General features: G+C 36.8%; 1 protein-coding gene and 1 pseudogene across 5 annotated transcripts in view; both read left to right on the plus strand.

Annotated features, from left to right (window-relative positions):
- The window catches only part of Mef2a (myocyte enhancer factor 2A), a 122,635-nt gene that overhangs the window by 42,057 nt on the left and 55,385 nt on the right, over positions 1–25,193 (plus strand). For all 5 annotated transcript variants that reach the window (XM_057756538.1, XM_057756535.1, XM_057756537.1 and 2 more), the window contains exon 3: positions 9,756–9,946. In XM_057756538.1, the coding sequence (XP_057612521.1) occupies positions 9,893–9,946 (54 nt within the window). In that variant the 5' untranslated portion in view covers positions 9,756–9,892. The remainder of the gene's footprint in view (positions 1–9,755; positions 9,947–25,193) is intronic.
- Positions 20,453–21,088, plus strand: LOC130865524 (oligoribonuclease, mitochondrial-like; annotated as a pseudogene).

The following is a 25,193-nucleotide window of genomic DNA, read 5'->3' on the forward strand; positions in this document are numbered from 1 at the left end:
AGGATGATGTGGGCTTGGGTTTCTCACATACAACATTTATTATGTTGAGGTCTATATACCCTCTAGTCCTGTTCTCTTTTGGACTTTTATCATGAGGGCTTGTTGGATTTAACGAAGTTCCCCCCCCCCCCCCTGTATCTATAGAGAACTTAGGTGATTTTTGTCTTTAAGTCCATTTATGTGGTTTATTACATTTATTGACCTGTGTGTTTTGAATTATCCCTGTAACTCTGGTTTAAAATCAGCTAGGTCATGACAGATAATCGTTTTACTGTATGTCTATATTATTGAGCGTTTTTGAATTTATGTTCATCAGGGATATTGGCCTGTAAATTTTTTTTTTTTTTTTTTTTTGGTTTTTCGAGACAGGGTTTCTCTGTGGTTTTGGAGCCTGTCCTGGAACTAGCTCTTGTAGACCAGGCTGGTCTCGAACTCACAGAGATCCGCCTGCCTCTGCCTCCCGAGTGCTGGGATTAAAGGCGTGCACCACCACCGCCCGGCTTTGGCCTGTAAAATTTTGTTGTTGTAATTTTACCTGATTTTTGTATTAAAATGATACCGGCTTCATTGAAGGAGTCTATCACTACTCTTGTTTTTATTTTTTGGCTAGTTTAAGATGGATTGGTTGTGGACGTTTCTTTTAAAGTCTGGTAGAATTTTGAGGCAAATTAATCTGGTTCTGAACTTCTTAGGTATAAGGCTTTTTATTACTACTTCAGTCTTCTCACTTGCTCTGGCTCTGTTATGTTGTTGTTGATGATATCTTCTTTGTTTAATTTTGATGGTTTTGCTGACTCTAAAAACTCATCCATTTCTTCTAGGTATTTCAGCTTATTGGAGTACAGGTTTTTAAATTATCCCCTCAAAATATACTGTTTATTTCTGATTTTGTTAATTTGGATCTTCTTTCTTTTTGTTAGCTGGGCCAAGGACCTTATCTATCTCCTTAAAGAACCAGTTTTTAGATTCGTTGATTTGTGTGCGTCTGTGTGTGTACATGTGTATTTTTGTTGTTTTGTTTCTATTTCATTAGTTTCTGCTGTTATTCTTAGTAGTTTTTACAGTGTACTGCATTTGGATTTGATGTGTTCTTGTTTTTCCAAATTTTTGAGATGTGCATCATTAAGTTATTTGTACTCTTCCCAGTATTTTAGTCTTGGTATTTAGAGCTGTATATTACACTCAAAGGACTGCTTTCACTGTGTCCTAAAGGTTTTGTTTAATTGTGTTTTCATTTAGTTCTAGTAATTTTTTACTTCTAATTTGAATCATTTGTTATTCTGTAATGAGTTGTTTAATCTCCATGAGTTTGTGTTTTTACTAGAGATTTATTTACTGTGAATTTTAAGTTTTATTGTATTATGATCAGATACGATACAGGTAGTTATTGGATCTTTTTGAACTTGTAAATAAAAATTTGTTTTGTGTCCCAGAATGAAGTCTGTTATAAGAGAAGCTTCCATGTGCTGTTGTGTAGAATTTATATTCTTTGGTGTTTGAGTGAAATATTCTATAGATAATTTTTAGCTATTTGATGTATGATGTAAGTTCTGATGTCTCTTTTTTTCCTAGAAGATCTGTCTATTGGAGAAAGTGGGATATTTAATTCTTGTACTTCTTATTAATGGGTTGATGTTAAATTGTGTGTTTAATTCCAGTAGTTCATTTTAAATGAAATTGGACACCCCTGAGTTTGGTGTGTATATATTTAGAATAGTAATGTCTTCTTGGCTAACCGTTACCTTGATTAGAATGAGTGCTGTTATTTATCACTTATGATTAATTTTAGTTTGAAGTTTATTTTGTTAGATATTAGGATAGTAACACCTGCTTGCTTCCTGGTTCTATTTAACTGGAGTATGTTTGTTCATTCTTTTATTTTAAGGCAGTGCCTATTTTTAAAACTAAAATGTGTTTTGTGTAGACAACAGATAGATGGGTTTTATTTCTTGATCCATTTAGTTATCCTGTATCTTTTGATTGGAGAACTGAATCTCATGATATTTAAAGTTGTTTTATTAAAAGATGTGTGTTGATTGCAGCCAATATGTTGTTGATTTTGGTGCTGTTTGTGTTTTCAGTGGTACTTCATATTTTAATAATTATGCTCTAGTATTTCTTTCTGCAGTCTCTTGTTAATTCTCATTCCTCCATCCATCCCCAAATATTGCTTCTGGTTATTTCTTTAGGTTTAGTATGTTGGTTATAATTGTTTTTTATTTATTTATTTATTTATTTATTTGTTTGTTTGTTTGTTTGTTTGTTTTGGTTTTTCGAGACAGGGTTTCTCTGTGGTTTTGGAGTCTGTCCTGGAACTAGCTCTTGTAGAACAGGCTGGTCTTGAACTCACAGAGATCCGCCTGCCTCTGCCTCCCAAGTGCTGGGATTAAAGGCGTGCGTGTTTTTTAGGTAGTTTATATCGTGGACAGTTTTTCTTTCTCCTTCAACTATGGTAGATAGTTTTGCTGGGAGTATTAGTGTAGGTTGGCTGTCATAGTCTTTTAAAACTTGGATGAATTGCTGCAGACTCTTTCAGTTGAGAAATCATATATTATTCTGATGAGTTTTTCTTTACGTGTGACTTGTGTTTTTTTCTTGTATCTTTCAACAATTTTTCTTTGTCCTGTATACTTAGTGTTTTTAACTATAAAATGCCTTTTCTGATCTTGTCTGTTGGTGTTCTTCTGTGTGCTTCCTGTATCTGTATGGGTATGTCTTCATAAGTTTGGGGGAAGTTTTCTTTTGTGATCTTGTTGAAAATCTGGCATATGCCATTGACCTGGGAGTCTTCTCCTCATCTATTCCTATGATTTGAGGCTTTTTTTTTTTATGGTGTCCCACATTTCCTGTATGTTCCTTTCCTTTGACACACACACACACACACACACACACACACACACACACACACACTTTATTTTATCTAGATCCTCTACTTTGTCTTCAACTCCTGATATTCTTTCTGCTGTGTAATTCATTCTACATTGAGGCTTTCCTTTAGGTTGTCTAGTTGGGCTGTTGGGTTTTAAATTCCCTCTTCACTTTAGCTTCAGTCATCTTCAGTATTTCTATCTCTTTATTGAATTATATTTTCAAATTCTGGATTGCCTTTGTCATTTTCATCATTTTGGGGTTTTGTTTTGCTTTGACATCATTCAGGCATTTATTCTCTTTGAGCTGTTTCTCTTTAAGTTCATTAAGCTGCTGCTTTTTGTCTTTAAACTCCTCCAATTATTTGATGAATTTTATGATTGTGCTTTTAAATTCTGTGTCCTGAGGTTCATCTAGGTAATTCTCAGTGGCAGGCATTTCTGTGGGACTGGCGGGTTTAGGGGTGTGATCCTGCTTTGTGCTTTCATATTGTTTGCATGTTTGTATTGAGATCTAGGTATGTGGACATCTTTTGTTAATTCTGTGTCTGAAATGGGCAAAGTAGGTTGGTGCAGAAGAGAGACTGTATAGGTTGTGTTGAACTTATAGGATGAATGTATGGCTTAGGTGAAATGTAGCCCAGTAAACAACACAGGGGACCGAGCTGATGTGCAGAATGTGCATTCAGATCCAAGCCTGGAGTTTGGTGGGGTAAATATGGGAAGAACTAGGCAAACTAGATCGCCCTGCTAGATCCTAGAGACCACTGTTTCTATTCTGGCTCTAATTTTTTTTTTCCTCCTGAGACAGGGTTTCTCTGTGTAACAGCTCTTGACTTGTACTTGTGTTTTAATTGAACTTAGAATTTTTTACTTATTTTTTTGTGTATACGTGTATGCACTTAATTGTATGTACCATGTCTACTAATTGTGTGCCTAGTGCCCAGGGAGGTCAGAAGAGCATCCCATCCCCTGACACTGAATTTCCAGAGCTGGAGTCACAGCTGAAAGCATCGGTGTGGGTGCTGGGACCAAACCAGTTGCTGAGCCATCTCTGCAGCCCCTGTGTTTTAATTGAATTTTTAAAATGAGTTTTCAGGCAGTGAGAAGACAGAGCAATGATTATATTACTGAGTGGAAAAAGCCAGTCTGAAAAGTATGTATTCTATGTGCCTTAAATGATACGACATTCTGGGGTTAGTAAAAATGATGAGTGGTTTCCAGGAATGAAACTAGAGAGGGAGAGATATGTAGACTAGTACAGATTTTTTTATAGTAAAAACTGTTTGTGTGATACACTGTAAATAGTGAATACATTCTATTATTTGTTCATACAAATCCGTAAAACACACAACACCAAGAGTGAACCCTAATGTCAACGAGGCGCTGTGATTGAAATAATATATCAATATAGGACCATCAGTTATAATAAGAACCCTAACTTGGTAGGTATTATTGATAATATGAAGGGCTAAACACATTGTGTACACTATATTGCAGAAAGCTTTGTATATTTCTATTGATTTAATTGCAGACTTAAAACTGCTATAAGTAGCCGGGCGGTGGTGGCGCACGCCTTTAATCCCAGCACTCGGGAGGCAGAGGTAGGCGGATCTCTGTGAGTTCGAGACCAGCCTGGTCTACAAGAGCTAGTTCCAGGACAGGCTCCAAAACCACAGAGAAACCCTGTCTCGAAAAAACCAAAAAAAAAAAAAAAAAAAAAAAAAAAAAAAAACTGCTATAAGTAATAAAAAATTAAACTCTAAAATGAAAAGGATAGATAAGCTAGATTAAGATCTTTATCCCAAAGTGTGGACAAATAGGATTTGTTCTGTCCTTGGCATGGCCATTGAGAGTGGAAAATGGAGGGAAGGGAAGTATCAGGCCATGACAAATCTGGAGCTTAAGTCTCTGGGGTTGGTATTCTTGACTTCTTTTCCTGCCATAAGCCAGTAGCCAGCTGAATGATTTCTGCCATAAGACTAGGGTTGCAGACTATTGTTTTGTTAGTCCTGGGCCCAAGGACAAAGCTGGTGCATGCTACTTGAGACTAGCCTTTCTAACTAATAAAAGGCTTGGGTTCCTTTGAAAGAAAAGGTTGTGTGTGTGTGTGTGTGTGTGTGTGTGTGTGTGTGTGTGATACGTGTGTGCAGGTGCTTGTGGAGGTGGAGGCCAGAAGAGGGCATTAGAACCTCAGGAGCTGGAGTTAACGTGGTTGTGAGCCACTTGAGGTAGATGCTGGGAACTTAAGTCTGTTGAAGAACAGCAAGCACTCAACCGCAGAGTCATCTCTCAATCCCTTTAGTTTCTGAACTTCTGCTAGAATGTGATGTCTGTGACTTTGAGGTAGCACTGCCTGTGCTACAGTTTCCTATGTCAATTTTATATAGAGGTTATGAGAATAAAAAAATGTTTTTATATGAACATACCATGAAAACATGTTAGAAAGGCCTGATAAAAGACTTTTTTAAAAGTCATTTACCATGCCTAGTTTTTTACAAAGTCAAGTGTGGTATCATATACTTAAAATTCCAGCATTCAAGAAACTCAGACAAAACCATTGTTAGTTTGAGGCCGGCAGGACTCAACAAGGCTGTTATTTCAAAAACTTTAAAGAGTCTTTTAACCAAAATGTCTGGCCAGAGATAGATGGAGGTAATACCTGTTTCCATCCCTGTAAGGTAATTATAAACTGTGTTTTCTGATTTAGGGAAAGGCTCTAGAAATCATCTGAGGCAGAAGTTCTAAGTGAAAGCTATTTTCTTGATTTGGAGTTAATTTTAGTATTCTAATCTTACAAAAAAAAGTTGCCCAAACATTTCCCATCTCATGCGTACATTTTCTTATAAATCAAGTGTTTGGATTTGCTATTGCTGTTAGCTTTAATTATGTAAATATATATGTTATACATTTTTACTGTGTAATTGTGGTAAGTATATCAAGATATACACATAACTAGTAAATTATTGCATTTTGCTTTAATTTAGTTACATTTTTATTATGTTTGAGGCTATATCCTACTGTGGCAAATTATAGTAGTTTTTATTTTATAAAAGTAATATATTTACTAAAAATAAAAGAGGAGATTGATATAAAGAAAACAATAGAGTGGATAGTAGTGCAGAATAGTACATAATTTGGATAGTTAGTATACTGATGATTAGAAGTTTGGGAATAACTGCTAAGTTATTGAATATTTTAATCACTAAGTTCTTGACATTTTAACTGAAAATTTGGACTGGTAAATGACTGCAGATTTCATTTTCTTTGATAAAGGAGATGTAATGATTTCTAAGATTGAAAATAAAAAGGTATTTTTAAAGGTAACTTTATTGATGTTGGAAAAGGGTAGACTCAGATTAAAGTAAGTCCTAAAACAGTATTGACTTAGGTAGCACTCTTTCTTTCCTTATGATTTGATAACTTACGGTAAATGGGACCTTAAATGAAAGTAGCTGTTTATACTTAAAACAAAAAATTATATATGTTTTAATATAGTATTTATTTTTAGTTTTTTGTGTGAGGTTTATCACTTTTTACATACACAGGTTTTCTTCCAATTATTGAAAATAAATTATGAAGTGTTTTCCATTTCATGCTTTATTATTTCCATTGTATTGGCAAAGAAATATTAATACTCATTTTGGTTTGGGTCATAAATATTTAATAACATGTTATACAATAAATACATTTATAGTTTTTAGTCATAATACCATATATTTGGATTACATCACCCCAAATATCTGAGAAGTTTTGTAGCCTGTGTGGTGCATATAATGCATTTACTTTCAACTTTCTTATTAAAAAAAGTTATTTTCACGTAGAAATTGCCAAGATCTCTAGCTAGTTTAATGGTATTATATGTTTTAGGCTAGTGGGATCTGGGTTTTCTCATTCAAGGTGTGGTACACACTGTCTCAGTCAGATAACGTTATGAAACTGTAAACATGTTAGGAAACTGCACAAGGTGCTGGAGTAGAAGCAGCATTTTGATGATGTTTAAAGTTCATTCTTAAATGCTTTTTTTGTTTGTGATCAGAATTTTTTCCTTTCTAAATTTTAAATGCAGCTATAGTTTTTGTTTGTAGTATTTTTTTCTCACCACTGAAAAAATTTCCCAGAAGTTACTAATTTCAGTTTCTTCATTTATGTCATTTATTATTTTTATCTTTTGTCCACAGAATTTAGAAGGAAAAGTAGAATTTTATTTTCTACAAGCAAAAATGTATTGTGAGCATATGCTGCTCATTGTTCAATCCTTTTCATGACAGAGAGAGGGAGGGGGGAGGGAGGGAGGGAGGAAGGGAGGGAGGGAGGGAGGAAGAAGGAGGAGGAGGGAGGGAGGGAAGAGAGAAGAGAGACAGACGAGACAGACGATGGGTTTGCACATGCCACACTGAGTGCATGGAAATCTGAAGACAATGGCAGTTATTTCTCACCTTCTAACATTTGGGTACCAGGGATCCAACACAGGTCCTTGGCCTCACCCTTGTTTTCTTTTTCCCTTTTTGTTATACTTGGGAGTGAACCTAGGGTCTCCAGAATGCTAGACAAATGTTGTTCCTTATGGCCCTAGTGCTATTGAGCATTTTATCGTTATGCTTGATTTGATGTCTGGGAGTGCATTTATTGTGGGAGAGTTAGTAAGTTATCATTGTAGCGGGTGTTACAGCTGTATAAAACAATAAATGAACATGGAAGATCAGTAAGCAGGGAAACACTGGTGCTAGGAAATGAGCCCATTGCATTTAACCAGACCCTGAATTTGCATGATAAAGTTGAAATATTAGTCTGGATTTCAATTTGATAGTCAAATTGAATCTTAATAGATGAGGTATTCATTTAATGTCCAGAGGAAATGGTATTTCACTTAAATGCGTAATAGTGTAAAGTTTATACAGTAGTATCTTTGTTGGTTTTTTTTTTTTTTGTTTTGTTTTTTGCTTTGGATTTTTTGAGACAGGGTTTCTCCGTAGATTTTTGGTTCCTGTCCTGGAACTAGCTCTTGTAGACCAGGCTGGCCTCGAACTCACAGAGATCCACCTGCCTCTGCCTCCTGAGTGCTGGGATTAAAGGCGTGCGCCACCGCCACCCGGCACAGTAGTATCTTTGTAGACTGATGAATAGTATTAAAATTTGGCCATAGGATAAAATGATTTAGAAGAACTTATAAGGGCAAATATTAGTTATCTTTTGCAAGACGGTCATCAAGAACAATAAAGAATATTGTGTGTTGCTGATTATAGAAGGTTCAGGATTCTGATTTTGAGAAGTGTTATCCTATAACATGAACGGGGCCGGGCCTGCTTGTTGTTTTTTTTTGTCCTGCCCGGTACCCCCAGCTGTTTAGCCCCAAAGAAAATCACACATAGATCTCCATAAATTATAAGCTGATTGGCCCATTAGCTCTAGCCTCTCACTGGCTAACTCTCACATCTTGATTAACCCATTTTTCTGATCTATGTTAGCCATGTGGCTCAGTACCTTTTTCAGTGAGGCAGATCACATCCTGCTGCTTCGGTGGTCTGGGCAGGAGTGGGAGGAATCAACTTCCTCCTTCGCAGAATTCTCCTGTTCTCATTACATCATTTCTACTTCCTGTCTGGTTTTCCCGCCTATATTTCCAGCCTGGCCAGTCAGCGTTTATTTATGACATGATTGACAGAATACAGACAATTCTCCTGCACCACTTCCCCCTCTTAAAAAAAAAAAAAAAAAAAAAAAAAAAACAAAGGAAAATATCCATAGTCCATTTTTTGGGAATGTGGGCGTAGTATTCTAGGCTACTTCCAGCTGGTTGGGGGAGCTGATAATCTTATGGGGACCTAAAGAAAATTTAGAGTTATGATCAAGTTCTGACTGAAGTATCCTGTGAGTCTCAATCATCTCAGACAGCAGTCTTGAACCTGTTCTGGATGAAGAACTCAGACATCTGGGCCATCCGTTTCTACTGGAGACTTCTCTGGTGGTCTTCCTTGATCAAACTTGATTTTTCTTAATTCTGAATAAATCCACAGCCTCTCATTTTCTGTGGAAACAAAAGCAAAATCTCTCCTCCAAAGTAACATACCTTTTGACTTCAATTTTGAAGCCAAGGTATTTTCAAAATACCTATCTTGGATTAATTCTGCAGCTTTTATAAACAAATATAATTTAGCAGCTGTTGCTTCTTCCTCAGCATTTAAACAATTCAAAGAAAGCATAATAACATACAGTATCAAGGTTCTCTGTGTATTTTCCATCTTTACGTGGCTTTATTTTAACCTTTATTTCTTTTATTTTTACTTTTAACTTTTGGCTTTTTGAGACAGGTTCTCTGTGTATCTTTGTCCTGGAACTCCCTCTGTAAACCAGGCTATCCTTGAACTCACAGAGATCCGTCTGTCTCTGCCTCCTAGGTTATCCCAATGATTGCCTCTTTATTGGGTGACCTTTTGCCATGTTACTTAATTTTTTTTTCTGTGTCTCGGCATCCATAGTCTCCTTCCATTTTTACAAAATAGAAATAATAAAGTCTAACTAAAGAGATTCTAGGTAAGAATGAATAAGAATGGAGATTTTTCCATACTTAGATTTTTCTCTTATGCTGGGCATTTTTTTTAAAGTAACATTAACTATTTTAAGTTGTTGTTTCTCTTGTTATTATGTACATTGTGAAAACCTGGAATACTGTAACTGCATTTGCTTAGAGATAAAGGTACAAAGAGATCCAGGTGAACTTTTAGGGGTAGTTAAAGACGTCACCTGCTTACTTTATGTCTGTAACTAGAGATTCCAACCTAAGACTGCTTACTGTGTCAGTATAAAAGCAGATTTGAAATTTCTGTAGCATTTAATGATTTACAGGTTGTACAGAATTGACATTTTTTTCATTTGTATTTCTTTTAGATTCTCAAGAAAATTTCAGCGGTAGCCTTGGACTAGAAGGTTACGTAATAGAAACTGTGTACAATGCATTAGGATATTGAAGGAAATTAGCTTCTGAATTAATTACTTGGAATATAAGGAAGAAAAGGTATCTGAAAATGGGGCGGAAAAAAATACAAATCACACGCATAATGGATGAGAGGAACCGGCAGGTAAATGAAATTTTAATTTATTTAATTTGTTATCAGATTTTTAAAACAATATAGAATGTCAAATCTTTCTTAAATTTGATTTCAACTCTCTTAAATGTTTAAAGTTCCAGAATAAATGAAAAATATTAGATATAAAATTGTGCCCATCATGTAGTTTAAAGAAATCTTCAAGTATGTTTTCTCCTGTGTGCAGTTGAAAATGAAATCCTTCCATTTTTACCCATATGGTCTTCATGCTGTGCTTAGTCTTTGCTGGTCTTTGTGGTTGTTGCTAGAATGTCTTCTCTTGTACTCAGGAATGTATGATTTTATAAGTTTGCAGTTACCAGCGAATGCTTTCTGGTCACTTACATTTTGTGCTTAGCCAAGAAATAGTGAACATGGGTTTGAAGCCTTATTATCTCTCATACTTCTGAAACATGTATGTATCATATGTCATCTTTAATTGATGAGTTTGTAGTACCAATATCAGTGAATTCTTTCAAATTCAGGATAATTTCAGTATGATTCTGATATGTGGAGTGCAGTTGTTGTATTTAAAACTGATTGACAATCTGTTCCCAAAACTAGCTGCCTGTTTTTCCAAGAGTTATTAATACCACCATACCTATCCATTTGTATACTTTCTAACTATTAACTATTGAGTAGTCAGTATAAAACTCTATGGCCATTAGGCCCTAAATTTGATGTTGGTTGTTTTTAGAAAAGTTGACTGGCTTCTTAATTTAGAGAAAAGAAGAAAAAATTTCAGAAAATATTATAGTAAGCCACTTATTCCTTATGTTCGATGCACATTAAGTAGGGAGAGATGTTATCTCTGGGGAATTTGTCAGGGGTTTGAAGAACAGTTTCTACAAAGCTCAGCAGGACCAGCACAGCACTAAAAATGTGCTTTCTCAAGGTCAGTGTAGAAGTTTACCCTTCCCTCTTTTCCTCTTCTTCCCTGCCTCTCCCTGTGGTTTTGTAAGACAGGATTTCTCTGTGTAGCCCTGGCTGTCCTAGAACTCACTTTCTATCTAGACCAGGCTGGCCTCAAACTCAGAGATCTGAGTATTGGGATTAGGGCGTGCACCATCGTTAATATGAAATATTAGAAAGATAATTGTAGAATGGGCTATAATTAAAGCTTAGTAACTAGAATTAGCCTGTTCCTACCTTGGGCTTAGTTGCTAAGTTGGTGGTTTTGTGAAGCTATCAAGTAGATAATGGCTGTCCATACCTCTCAAATACTATCTCAGCAAAGAAGGAAGGAGAAAAAATTAAATATGGCAATTTGTTTTTTAGATTAGCTCTGGTATAAGTGCATCTGTCATAAACTAAAATGGTATCTTAATTTTACTTTTTAAAAATTTTTTTTAATTTTACTTTTCAAAGAATGAATTATGAGTTAAAGGTTTTTCTTTCTTACATTAAAGGAAAAGTAAGTTTCTAATTTACCCAAATCAAGTTTTAGGGGGCTAAATTAAATATTAAAATCATTTATATATATATTTTCTATCTAGAAGATTTAGATATATAGCATATAGAAGTAAGATCAGCTACTAGGAGAGTTTATATAAGAATCCATAACTCAAAATGGGATAATTTAGGAAAAGACAGAAAAAGCTATTAGCAAGTCGAGTTTTGAAGTGTAAGTATGAATTAACCACATTAAAAAAAAAAACCCTACACTTAAAGTCTGAAAAAATACATGGAAAAATCTTTGTGACAGTATCATGTACTTCAAGAAAACAGCTGTTTTACTAGCAAAATTTGTGTTTGTCCTGTTTGTATTAAGGTAAAACATAGAGGAGAAGTTCACAGATCTTAAATGCATGATTCAATGAATTTTAGAAGAAAGAACATGGCCTTGTAGCTAACGTATCCTACTGTACCACCCCTGAGCTGCTGTCCTGTTTTCTGGTCTCCTGCCTCATTTGTCACCATAGATTAGATATACCTGTTGTTCTCATTTATTTGTACGGTATGTGTTCTTTTGAGCAGTTCTGTACTTGTGAAATCCAGTAATGTTTACACTTGTGTATAAATGTGTGTTATTGTGTTTTTATATTTTTATCAGTGTATAGCTGAATATAAATAACATAATTTATGTATTTATGTTTATTTGTTGGAAATAGACATTTGTGTTTTTTCTGCTTTGATACTGTTTTAAAGAGTTCTCTTTTAATTATTCTTATTTTGTGCACATGAACACTTGGTTATGTATGTAGCTGAGTTAGAGGGGTTCATCTGATCAGCTTTTGTAATGGTGGACAAAAGCTTGCCTGCCTGTCTGCCTGCCTTCCTCCCTCCCTCCTTTCTTTTAAACAAACACACACACACACAAAATAAACCAGTAAGACAAAAATAACAAAACACCTCAACCTCCAGCATACTAACATGGAGTTCATTTTATATTGGCCAGTTGTTTTGAGGTATGGGAGTTTGCCTAAGATTGTGGTTGAGAATACCCAGTGATGCCCCATTGGAGAAAACTGATTTTTTTTTTCTTTTCCAACCATCAGTTGCAGATAGCTTGTGGTTAGGAGTTGGACTTTGCATCTTCTTTCTAACTTCTTGGTGCTGGGATCCTATCTTGCTTAGGTCTTATATGTGCTGCCATAGTCTCTGTGAGCTTGTATATGTATCAGTTCTGTTGTATCTGGAAGACACTGTTTCCTTGGAGTCAACATTTCCTTTGGCTCTTATAATCTTTGCATCTTCTCCCCAAATCTTGAGGGGAGGGGTTTGATGAAGACATCCCATTTAGGATAGAATGATCCTAAATCTCTCATTTTCTGTACAGTCCAGTTGTGGGTCACTGTGTTAATTCCTGTCTACTACCAAGAAACTTTTCTGATAAGGGTTGAGGGAGGTACTGATCTATGGGTATAGCATAATGTCAATGGGAACCATATTATTGCTGTGTTCCTTTAGCAGAATGATAGTAGATTATTCCCTTTAGGCTCATCACCTATCTAGTCACAGGTTCTTGTCTACTTTAGCAGTGTCAGGTATGGGTTCTATCTCGTGGAATGAGCCTTAAATCCAATTTTTTAAAAAGTGGTTGGATACTCCCATAACATTTGTCCACTGTTGTACCAGTATATCTTATATATGCTGTAGATTACAGGATTTGTAGCTCAGTGATATGAATGATGATTACTTTTTCACTTGTGCTAGCTTGTATAGTACCTTCCAGCACTGTGAATGCTAATTGGTAGAGGTGAAGCTTCTAGTTAAGAGCCAGTTCAACTTCTCCATGTTCAATGGCATGAGTAAATAGATGTCCTCAGCAATAGGGTCTTCCCATCAGGTTGCAGAGAGCTAACAGTAGCTTTGGCAGTACCTGTAGTGTTTGAAGTAGAGGTCCAAGAGATCCATTTGGCCAACAATTCAGCAAGATGTAGCCCATTCCGGGCACTGGAAATTTTACTTAGTGGCATAAGATGACTAGTTGTGACACTATTCTTCCATAATATGGTGACTCCATTTACATTTCTTTCAGTTGTGTATATTGTAACTTGTACAGTAGTAGGTTCCATATGGTTTTCAAAGGCCATTACTGTTAGTTGTCCCTTCCCGTATTCCTTCCTTTTCCTTGCTTTTCCATTCCATGTCCCACTTAACCTTCTCTTCTGGTATCCCCTTTATCTGTTCTTAACACTGTATTCTATTTATCCTTTCTTGGGAGGTACCTCCTCTGCACTGGTCCCTTACCTAAGTACTTAACCTCTGTGGTTATCTGTATTTGACGAGAATTTACTAAAGTGTTTCTGCTTAATTTATATTTAGCTAGTAGCATAATGCTAGCTGCTTCAAATCTGTATTAGTACTATTACTAGGGATTACCCTTTCCATTTGATCCACTCTAATATACTAGTAGACAAGCAATAGTAACCAGGTTTAATCTGAAGTTTCAGTGATGTCTGATGAAGTTGTTTGCCTTTTTGTGTTTTTATCAAATTATCAAATGAGTTTCATTAGGGTTGTTTACTTGAGCATGGGTGAGAGGTTTTTGTTTTGTTTGTTTTTAAACAGGAGAAGAATGGCTTCTTTACATAAGAAAATATCTCTTACTCCCTCATCAGCCAATAACTGTGCTAACTACTTACAAATTATCAAGAAGCAGGGAACCCCTCTCGCTTCCATGACAAGGTGTTGTCAGGCTTAATCTTAAGCAGGTTTTGTGTAGATAATCTGAGCTGCTGTGAGTTCGAGAGTCCAGCAGCCATGTCATGTTCAGCCAAGTCATGTTCAGCCAAGTCAATATTGCATGCATCCTGTATTAGTCTGGGTTCTCTAGAGAAACAGAACTGATAAAATTGCATATATTGATCCAATTAAAAAAATCTATCATATGTATACCCAACAGCTTGGGTTTTGGTTAATTCCAGGTGTAGTCATGTTGACAATCAATAATAGCCATTATACCCTTACACACATGTTAATGTTTTTAATTTTTTAGGTTGAAGGGGAGTCTTACTAAACTGCCCAAGATGGTCCCAGATTTGAGTGTTCAAGTGACCCTCCCACCTTAGTCTCCTCAGTAGCTAAGACTATAAGTGTAGAGAACCACCGCAGCTAGGTTTACTTTTTTTCTTTCCCTTATTGATGATGGCCTTTACGTTGTATTTAAGAACTTTCATTTTCCACAAGGCAGTGAGTAAATTTTTTTAGCTATAAAAGGCAATCTGGATGTTACATGTTACTCCATTTAATCACCAGAGTTCATTGAGCTGAATTGGCTGTCTAGACAAGTGTCTCCTCCCACCTTACCACTCATATGTGCCTGGCCAAGAAGGTCATGTTCCCAGTAGAGGAGGACTGTTCCTTGCTCAAACATTTATGAGTAGCCACACTCCCTGCTTGGACCTCCAAATAAGGCCTGAGATAATTATTCTAAGGTTTCTTTTCAAAGTGTTTTGTTTTACTTTCCATGTTTTAGATCTATTCTCTATTGGAATTTATGTTTGGAGTTGAAGTGTCAGAATCAGATTATTATTTTCCCAATTGGATATTCAGTGACCCAGTATAATTCATTGCATTTCTTTCCTGCCTGAGTTTGAGTCAAATAACAGTGTATTTGTGGGTCTATTTATGGACCCTGTATTTTGTTTCATTTGATTATTTATTTGTATATCCTTGCTCAATTCTACACTATTGCAATTACTATAATTTGCTATCTGATAACATAGTTGGCTACCATTGTATTTCTGCAGAACAGGCCGGCTGTTCTTTACTTTAAATTTCAAAATGAAACTGTCAAATCAGTGTTCACCCAAAAGCAGTCAACCAAGAATCTTCCTGGATTTAGGTATCCCCTACTAAATGTGTGCATCCATTTAGAGTCACAAAAAACTTCATAATATTAGGTCTTATCACCATTGAACATACCTATTTTTCTTTTGGTTTTTTATTAGGCATAGGGTTTGAAGCTTATGAGCACATGGATCTTAGACATTTTTGACTTATTTCTAGATATTTGATCTTGAAAACAAAACAAATTTAGAATAACCCCTGTATTTTATCAAATTTCCATGGCTTAAAGTTAGAATTCAACAACAACACTAATTGCAGAAAACCTGCAAACTTACAGAAATTGAACAATGCTCAACTGAACCCACCATTGGGTCAAGGAAGAAATAAATTAAAGACTTCCTAAAATTCAATGAAAATGACAGTACAATGTACCCAACCTTATTGGGCATGATGAAAGCAGTGCTAAGAGGAAAGTTCATAATACTGAGTAACTACATAAAGAAGTTGGAGAACTCCTACACTAGCAAATTAACAGAACAACCAAAAGCCCTAGAATTAAAAAAAGCAAACTCACCCAAGAGGAGAGACAGGTAGAAATAATCAAATTGAGGGCTGAAACCAACAAAATATAAACAAAGAAAATAATACAATGAATCAAATAGCAAAGAGTTGGTTCTTTGAAAAAAATCAACAAGATAAACAGACCTTTATCCATACTAACCAAAAGGCAGAGAAAGAATATCCAAATTAATCAAATCAGAAATGGAAGGGTACATAATGACAGACACTGAGGAAATCCAGAGAATCATCAGGTTATACTTTAAAAGCAACTGTATTCCACTAAATTGGAAAATTTAAAATAAATGGACAATTTCCTAGATAAAGTATCACATATCAAAATTAAATCAAGACCAGATAAATATTTAAATAGACATAACCCCTAAGGAAATATAAACAATCATCAAAAGTCTCCCAAACAAGACAAGCCCAGGACCAGATGGTTTCAGTGCAGAATTCTATCAAAATTTCAAAGAACTAATACCAATACTTCTCAGATTGTTCCACACAATAGAAACTGAAGATTTGTTACCGAACTCTTTTTATAAGACTATAGTTACATACCCAAACCACACAAAGACACAATTAAGAAAGAGAACTACAGACCAATCTCCCTCATGAACATTGATGCAAAATGCTCAATAAAATGCTAGCAAACTGAATCGAAGAACACATCAAAAAAAAAAAAAATCTGCCATGGTCAAGTCAGCTTCATTCCAGAGATGCAGGGATGGTTCAGCATATGAAAATCCATCAATTTAATCCACCACATAAACAAACTGAAAGAAAAATAAAACACATCATCATCTCATTAGTTGCTGAAAAAGTCTTCTACAGAATCCAACACCCCTTCATGATAAACATCTTGGAAAGAGCAGGGATACAAGGAACATAAACATCATAAGGGCATTATACAGCAGCCAACAGCCAACATCAAACTAAAATGAAGAGAAACTCAAAGCGATCCCACTGAAATCAGAAACAAAGACAATGCTGTCCACTCTTTCTATATCTATTAAATATAATACTTGAAGTCCTAGCTAGAGCAATAAGACAACAAAAGGAGATTAAGGGGATACATATTGGAAGGAAGAAGTCAAACTTTTCACTGTTTGTGGATGATATGATAGTATACATTCGTGACCCCAAAAATTATACTAAGGAACTCCTACAGCTGATAAACACCCTTAGTAATATGGCAGGATACAAAATTCACTCAAGGAAATTATTAGCCCTCCTTTATACAGATGATAAGTGAGCTGAAAAAAGAAATAAAAAAAAAAAGACATTACCCTTTACAATTGGCACAAACAACATAAAATATCTTGGGATAACTCTAACCAAACAAGTGAAAGACCTGTATGACAAGAACTTTAAGTCTTTGAAGAAAGAAATTGAAGAAGACACCAGAAAATTAAAAGATCTCACATGCTCTGGAATAGGTATAATTAACATAGTAAAAATGGCAGTCTTACCAAGAGCAACCTACAGATTCAATACAGTCCCCATCAAAATCTCAACACAATTCTTCACAGAACTCAAAAGAACAGTATCAACTTCATATGGAAAAACAAAATACCCAGCATAGCCAAAATAATCCTGTACAATAAATGAATTTCTAGAGGCCTCACTATCCCTGACTTCAAATTCTTTTTTAGAGCTACAGTAATGGAAACAGCTTGGTATTGGCATAAAAATAGACAGTTGGAGCAATGAAATAGAATTGAAGACCCTGACCCGTGAACACCTAATTTTTGACAAAGAAAAACAAGGAACCACTTCCTAAATATAATAGCACAGACACTGAGAGCAGCAGAATAATAAATGGGACCTCCTGTAACTAAGACACTTCTGTAAGGCAAAGGACACAGTCAACAAGACAAAAAGGCAGCCCTCAGAATGGGGAAAAAAAAATCTTCACCAACCCCACATCTGAAAGAGGGCTGATCTCCAGAATATACAAACAACTCAAGGAACTAAACACCAAAATACCAGATAATCCAGTTAAAAAATGAGTTACTGATCTAAACAGAATGATCAACAGAAGGAATTCAAATGGCTGAAAGACATTTAAGGAATTGCTCAACATTCTTAGCCATCAGAGAAATGCAAATCAAATATCATTGAGATACCATTTTACACCTGTCAGAGTGGCTAAGATCAAAGTCACTAATGACAGCTTATGCTGTAGAGGATATCGAGAAAGGAGAACACCTACATTGCTGATGGGAGTGCAAACAACTGCTTTGGAAATTAGTGTGGTGAGTTGTCAGAAAATTGGGAATCAGTCTGCTTCAAGACCCAACAATACCACTTTTAGCCATATGCCCAAAGGAGGCACACTCATACTTTAGGGACATTTGCTCAGCTATGTTCATAGCAGCATTACTTGTCATAGCCAGAACCTGGAAACAACCTAGATGCCCCTCGACTGAAAAATGGATAAAGAAAATGTGATACATTTACCCAGTGGAGTACTACTCAGTGATTAAAAAATATATAACATCTTAAAATTTGAAGACAAATAGAAGGGAGTGGAAAAAACCATCCTGAGTGAGGTAACCCAGACCCAGAAGGAGAAATATAGTATGTAGATACTCATAAGTGAACATTATGCATAAAACAAAGGATGTTCAGCCTACAGTCTACAACCCCAGAGAAACTAGGTAACTAAGAGGACATACATGGATTTGCCTACGAAGGGGAAATAAACATGATCTTATATAACCTTTATCTAATAACTGATGAAAGCAGATGGGTAAGATGCAGATGTAGAGTGGTTAGTTGTGGAACTAAGCACTAGACAGAGCGCCCGAGTCCTATCAAAGAGAGGGATGAGTGATATGAACAAAGGGGTCAAGACCAGGATGCGGATACCTATAGAAAAAGCTCACCCGAACTAGTAGGAGCTCACTGACTCTGGAGAAACAACCAGGAAACCTGCATAAAACTGATCTAGGTGGCAATGGGGGGCTTGGGCAGTTTGTATGGCCACTGACAGTGGGACCAGGAGCAATCCCTAATGAATGATCTGGCATTTTGGAGCCCATTTCCTATGAAGAGAAACCTTACTCAGCCTAGACATGAGAGGGAGGGCCTTGGTCCTGCCTCAGTGTGGTGATGTGACAGAATTTGTTGACTCCTCATGGGAAGTCTTACCCTCCCTGAGGAGCAGATGGGGAGAGGTGGGGTGACGGGAAGGTGTGGGGTGTGGGAGAGGAGGGAGGGGGAACTGGGGTTAGTATGTAAAAAAGTAAAATAAAACAAAATATTAGGCTGGGCGGTGGTGGCGCACGCCTTTAATCCCAGCACTTGGGAGGCAGAGGCAGGCGGATCTCTGTGAGTTCGAGACCAGCCTGGTCTACAGAGCTAGTTCCAGGACAGGCTCCAAAACCACAGAGAAACCCTGTCTCAAAAAACAAAAAAAAACAAAAAAAAAAAAAAAAAATTAGGCCCCCTAAATTTATTATTTATTATTACTTTGAGTGAATGCATGATTTGTTTGTGGAGAGGCACGTGAGCTGCAGCATGGTTGTGGAGGCCATGGCACAATTTTGCAGAGTTGCCTTTTTCTACCTGTCTTTGGTGGGTTGCAGATATTGAACTCAGGTTGTAAGATTTGGGTGGTAAATGCCCTACTGAATCCAGAGGATCTGATGCCCTCTTCTGGCCTCTGTGGGTACTCTGGCATACATGTGGCATACACTCACACAAGGTAGTGGGGATGGCAAGAGAAAATGTGGCTCAGTGGTTAAGAGCATGTTCTTCTTTTTGCGAGGGTCTGAGTTTGGTTATTGGCACTCCATTCGCAATAACCTGTAACTCCAGATCCAAGGGATCTGACACCCACATCTGGAGTCCAAGCACTACATTCATATCCCCATCCAGACATGCGTACATGCATACAATTAAATATAAATTCTTTAAAAAGTAATATTGATGTGGGCAGTGGTGGCACGTGCCTTTAATCCCAGCACTCGGGAGGCAGAGGCAGGCATATCTCTGTGAGTTTGAAGCCAGCCTGATTTACAAGAGCTAGTTCAAGGTCAGGCTCCAAAGCCACAGAGAAACCCTGTCTCAAAAAACAAAACAAACAAACAAAAAGTAATTTTGAAATATACAGATACCTGACATTGATCCCTGTCCTCCACAGGCATATAAGCCCATGTACAGGTATGACACACACACCATACACAGCAATAGAAAAGGGCAGCAGAAATATTATTTTTTATACTGATTATGAGCATTTAAAGGAAGATTTTCTTTAAGCTTCCCTAGAGCATAATTTGAAGACATATTCCTTGTCTCATCTTTAGCACTATCATACTGATTTTGAAAATATGTGTGGAGTTCAAAATTCCATTGCAGCTAATACATCTAGGTACATCAAATCATAAGTGGTTTAATTTTAACTATTTTGTTACCATACACATTACGTTTTATTATTTTTGAGATAGTATATTTAATAAAGGTGTAATGTAATGCCAGGATTCAGAAAACCTATATTCATTGTCTGTAATAAAAACTAAAAATTGAATTTGACTTGATGGTGCTTGCCTTTCTTCCTAGCACTTGGGAGGTAGAAGCAGGAGGACAGTCTGGTCTACAAAGTAAGTTCTAGGCCAGACAGACCTATATAGTGAAACTCAGTTTAAAAACAAACAGCAGGTGCACAGGGCCAATGGGACTGGGGCCTTCGCAGCTTGATCCCTGGGTCCCAAGCTGTTTCAGGGTGTGGGTGGCAGGTACTGGCAGTACAGGCTCAAGGTGTCAGTGAAGGTGGTACAGCCATGGCAGCAAGGGAAAACACGGCTGGGTGGACGTGGAGATGACAGGATTGGATATTGGGAAGTATCCAATGATTGAGATAGCCTGTATGATAACTGACTCTGATCTTAACATTTGACTGAAGGTCCTAACCTGGTTATCAGACAGCTGTAGGGAGTTGCTGGAGAGCATGTGGGAAGTCTGATCTTGTCAAGGCAGTGAAAGAGTGTACAATTGTATTGCAGGAGGCAGAGTATGAATTTCTGTCTTTTTATGACAGCAAACTCCTCTGGGAGCTCTGTCCACTTACAGGGGATTCAGTCCATGCAGATAAGAAGTTTCTTGACAAATACATGCCCCAGTTCATGAATCATCTTCATTATATGTGAACACTGTCTAACAGTGCAGACTCTGCTGTGCAGACCCTGCTAACCTGAAGAATATGAATTTGCTCTGAAGAAGGCTGCTTACTGAAAGCATCAAAGGGCTTCAGTTTTAGTGAAAAAAAGAAAAAAGAAAGGCGAAAAGAAGAGGAAAATGATAGAAAATGGGGGAAGTGAGAAGACTGTGAGTTGACGCCAGCTCTCAAGCTGCATAGCCCACCTTGTTCTCCAGAAGCCACTTTCGTGTCTCTCTTCTGCTGATAACTTAGCAGAACATCTTTTCTAAAGCTAAAAAAAAAGTTAACAGTCAACTTTGCTTCTCCAGACTCTTCAGCCAAAACATCACTATTTGTGTCTTCTAATGTGCTGTTTCTCTTACGACCAGCAACTCCTTTGTAAGCTTCAGGCCACGCCCACCCCTCAGTCTGTATTGCATTTTCTTATTGGCCATTCTTTTTGTTTGAAAAATAAATAATAATGTTAGTTCTATTGAAATGCAAAAACAGCATTAACAACAAAAATCTTTTCAGTGACAATAGTATAGTAAGTTAATACATGAATGAAAAAAATTTAAAGACATTTATAAAGCAGTAAGTATCTGCGTAAGAATATTTTAGATAAGTAAAGGATAAATTATATGATAGGAAGATGATAAGAGATGAGTAGTTTTATAAAGGAAATCTCAAATGAAAACAGATAAAAAGAGATTGCCAAGTTATTACAAATACACACTAAAAAGATAGTTATTCATGCCTGTTATTAACAAAGATTAAAAGGCATAATTATGGCAGTATGAAATATGAAGTTGTTTGAGAATACCATAGAGCTATTACCCTCCATCTTAATGATAGTTTTGTGAGACAGAAAAATTTCTTATATGTTTATACAAATATGTCTATATGTTTGTGATCTCATGCAGAAATATAAGAGGGAAACTGGGCAACAGGTTAATTTTGTATTTAGATGATAAGGAATATTTTCAAAAGTTAAATGATTTTTTTTTTTTTGGGTAAAGGAAAGCAGCTATTATGGAGATGTGTTTTAATATGTATTCCTCAGGCAGGGAATATAATGAAGTTCCTAAAGTGAAAAATAGCTGTTGTCTAAGGAACATATATGTACACACATGTATAGACATACCTATGCCAATCAAGTAATGGGTATAGGGGAGATGGATGGGCAAAGAGCTGGAGAATAGATCAATTCTATTGTGTGTTGAGTGGGGTTGACATTATTTTCACTGCAGTGAGTAACACCAGCTCTCACTTAAACAGGCTGAATATTTCCCTTTGGTTGTTACTTGGCAATATGGAGTGTTCAGGATGAGTTGCAAAATCAACTAAGATGATTATATAAGTTATGTAGGTGAGAGATAATGAAATTTGAGTGATAGTGACATAGACAAGTGAAGATACGATGTCTATTTTAGAGGTAGACCCGGCAGTTTGTGATAGTGTAGATGTTAAATAGGAGTCAACCTAAATCTTAAAAGGGATAGATTTATTTATTTATTTATTTATTTATTTATTTATTTATTTTTGAAAAAAAATTTTCCGCCTCCTCCCCGCCTCCCATTTCCCTCCCCCTCCTCCCGCCCCTCTCCCCCTCCCCCCAGTCCTCTTCTCCCTCTCCAGCCCCAAGAGCAGTCAGGGTTCCCTGCCCTGTGGAAAGACCAAGGTCCTCCCCCCTCCATCCAGGTCTAGGAAGGTGAACATCCAAACTGTCTAGGCTCCCACAAAGCCAGAACATGAAGTAGGATCAAAACCCCGTGCCACTGTCCTTGACCTCTCGTCAGCTCTCATTGTCCGCCATGTTCAGAGAGTCCGATTTTATCCCATGCTTTTTCAGTCACAGTCCAGCTGGCCTTGGTGAGCTCCCACTAGATCGGCCCCACTGTCTCAGTGGGTGGGTGCTCCTGCCTTCCTTGCTCATGTTCTCCCTCCTTCTGCTCCTCGTTAGGACCTTGGGAGCTCAGTCCTGTGCTCCAGTGTGGGCCTGTCTCTATCTCCATCCATCGCTAGATGAAGGTTCTATGGGCCACTGAGTCTATAATTTGTGATCCTAAAGAAGCTAAGTAAGAGGGTGAGCCCAAGGAAAAACATATAGTTATCCTCCTGGCTATGGGAAGTAGACAAGATTGTTGGGCAAAAAAATTGGAATCTTGGGGGTGGGGTGGGATAGGGGTAAGGGGAGATGGGGAGAGAAAAGTGTGAAGGAGAGGATGGGGGGAACTTGGGGAAACGGGATGATTGGAGATAAAGGAAGGTTGGATAGGTGAGCAGGGAAGCACATATCTTAGTTAAGGGAGCCACCTAAGGGTTGGCAAGAGACTTGAACCTGGAGTGGCTACCTGGTGCCAGGGCAATGTCCCCAGTTATTTCCTTGGGCAGCTGAGGATAGGGAACCTGAAATGACCCTATCCTATAGCCATACTGATAAATATCTTGCATATCACGATAGATTCTTTTAAAACCATGAAAAAATGTTTTGGCCTCAGAACTACCTCAATTGGCAGATTTTAATTAGAAAAATAGTAAAAGAGATTGATGGCTTTGCTTTTGTTATTTGAATAGATGATAATCATTTATTCAAACAGATAAGACTGGAAAGAGTTTTTTTGCATTTAAAATCATGATACAACCACTAGTCAATATGTGAAGATTAAAGGGAAAGGAGCCATAGTCAAGCCTATGGGCACCTAAACACATGAAGTCTGGTATCTGGGAGTAAGTGAGAGGAAGAGAATGTAAGTAAAGGCTGAAAGGAAGCAATGAGTTAGTTCATAAACAGCTGGTACAGAAATGTTTAAAGAGCATGGTCAATTTTGTCAAACATTGCTGAGGTGGAAAGTAAGATAACCAGTGATCGTTGACTTTAATCACACAAATTCTAAGTCACTTAGGCATTTCTTTCAGGTGCTTTTATTTTAAAGTAGAGAGAGAGGGCTTGGACTGGAGTGATAAGGTAGAGTTGGAAGAGATGCCAGAGCATATTTACATGATAGTAATATTTTTCTAACAGAGCAGGGATAAAAAAAAAGAAGAGGTACGTCTACAAGAATGAGTAAGATTAGACATTAGTAACAGCAGAGAAGGAAAAATTAAGAAAAGTGTGGATGAAGCAACTAAAAGCTGGTAGATCTGGGGATAGAATGATGGGTAGTTGTTTTGTTTTTTTCCTTCTTTTGGTCCAATGTGAAGTAGTTTTTTAGGAGATTGAAGTAGGAGACAAGATGATAATACAACAAACATATGGATTTAGGAGAATTATGCATTATTGCATGTGACAGTGAGATTTGTCATAGTTCAGAGATACTAGGTGTGTTCATGTGTATTTGTTGATATACACATGATTATTTGATAATTTGGTGTATGTTAGAAAGTTAGTTCTTGCTTGGGTCTGTGTCATGAAAGTATGTTAATGAGAGAAGAGGAAAAGATTTATGTACATTTGAAGGAGTCCGACAATAATAGATCATCAAACCTAAAGAGTAAAGAAAGTATGTAAAAAGAGATACAGTTATGCACCTCTAATCTGAAAAATCCCACATCCCCAATGTCTTCAAAGTCTGAAATATTTTGGGTTCCGACACAATGCCACAGTGGAAAATCTCACACCTTAACTTACGTAATGGGTTGTAGTTAAAATGTAGGTACACTAAAAATAATGTTTGGAGACATAACAACAGAGATGGAGGAAATCAAGAGAATCATCAGGTCATACTTCAAAAACCTGTACTCCACAAAACAGGAAAACTTAAAGGAAATGGGCAATTTTCTGGATAAATATCACTGACCAAAATTAAATCAAGATCATATAAACAAATTAAATAGACCTGTAACCGCCAAAGAAATAGAAAAAGTCATCAAAAGTCTCCCAAACAAACACAAAAAGCTCAGGACCAGATGGTTTCAGTGCAGATTTCTACAAGATTTTCAAAGAAGGTTCAATACTCCTCAAACTGTTCCACACAATAGAAACAGAAGGAACATTACCAAACTCTTTTTATGAGGCTACAATTACCTCAATACCCAAACCACACAAAGACATTACTAAGAAAGACAATTACAGACCAATCTCACTCATGAACATTGATGCAAAAATACTCAAATACTGGCAAGCCGAATCCAAGAACACATCAGAAAAATCATCCACCATGATCAAGTTGGCTTTATCCCAGAGATTCGGGGATGATTCAACATGCGAAAATCTGTCAGTGTAAATCCACCATGTAAAAAAACTTAAAAACAACAACAGCAACAAACACCTCACATGATCATTTTCATCAGATGTTGAAA

The sequence above is a fragment of the Chionomys nivalis genome, chromosome 23 (genome assembly GCF_950005125.1).
Source record: "Chionomys nivalis chromosome 23, mChiNiv1.1, whole genome shotgun sequence".
Lineage (NCBI taxonomy): Eukaryota > Metazoa > Chordata > Mammalia > Rodentia > Cricetidae > Chionomys > Chionomys nivalis.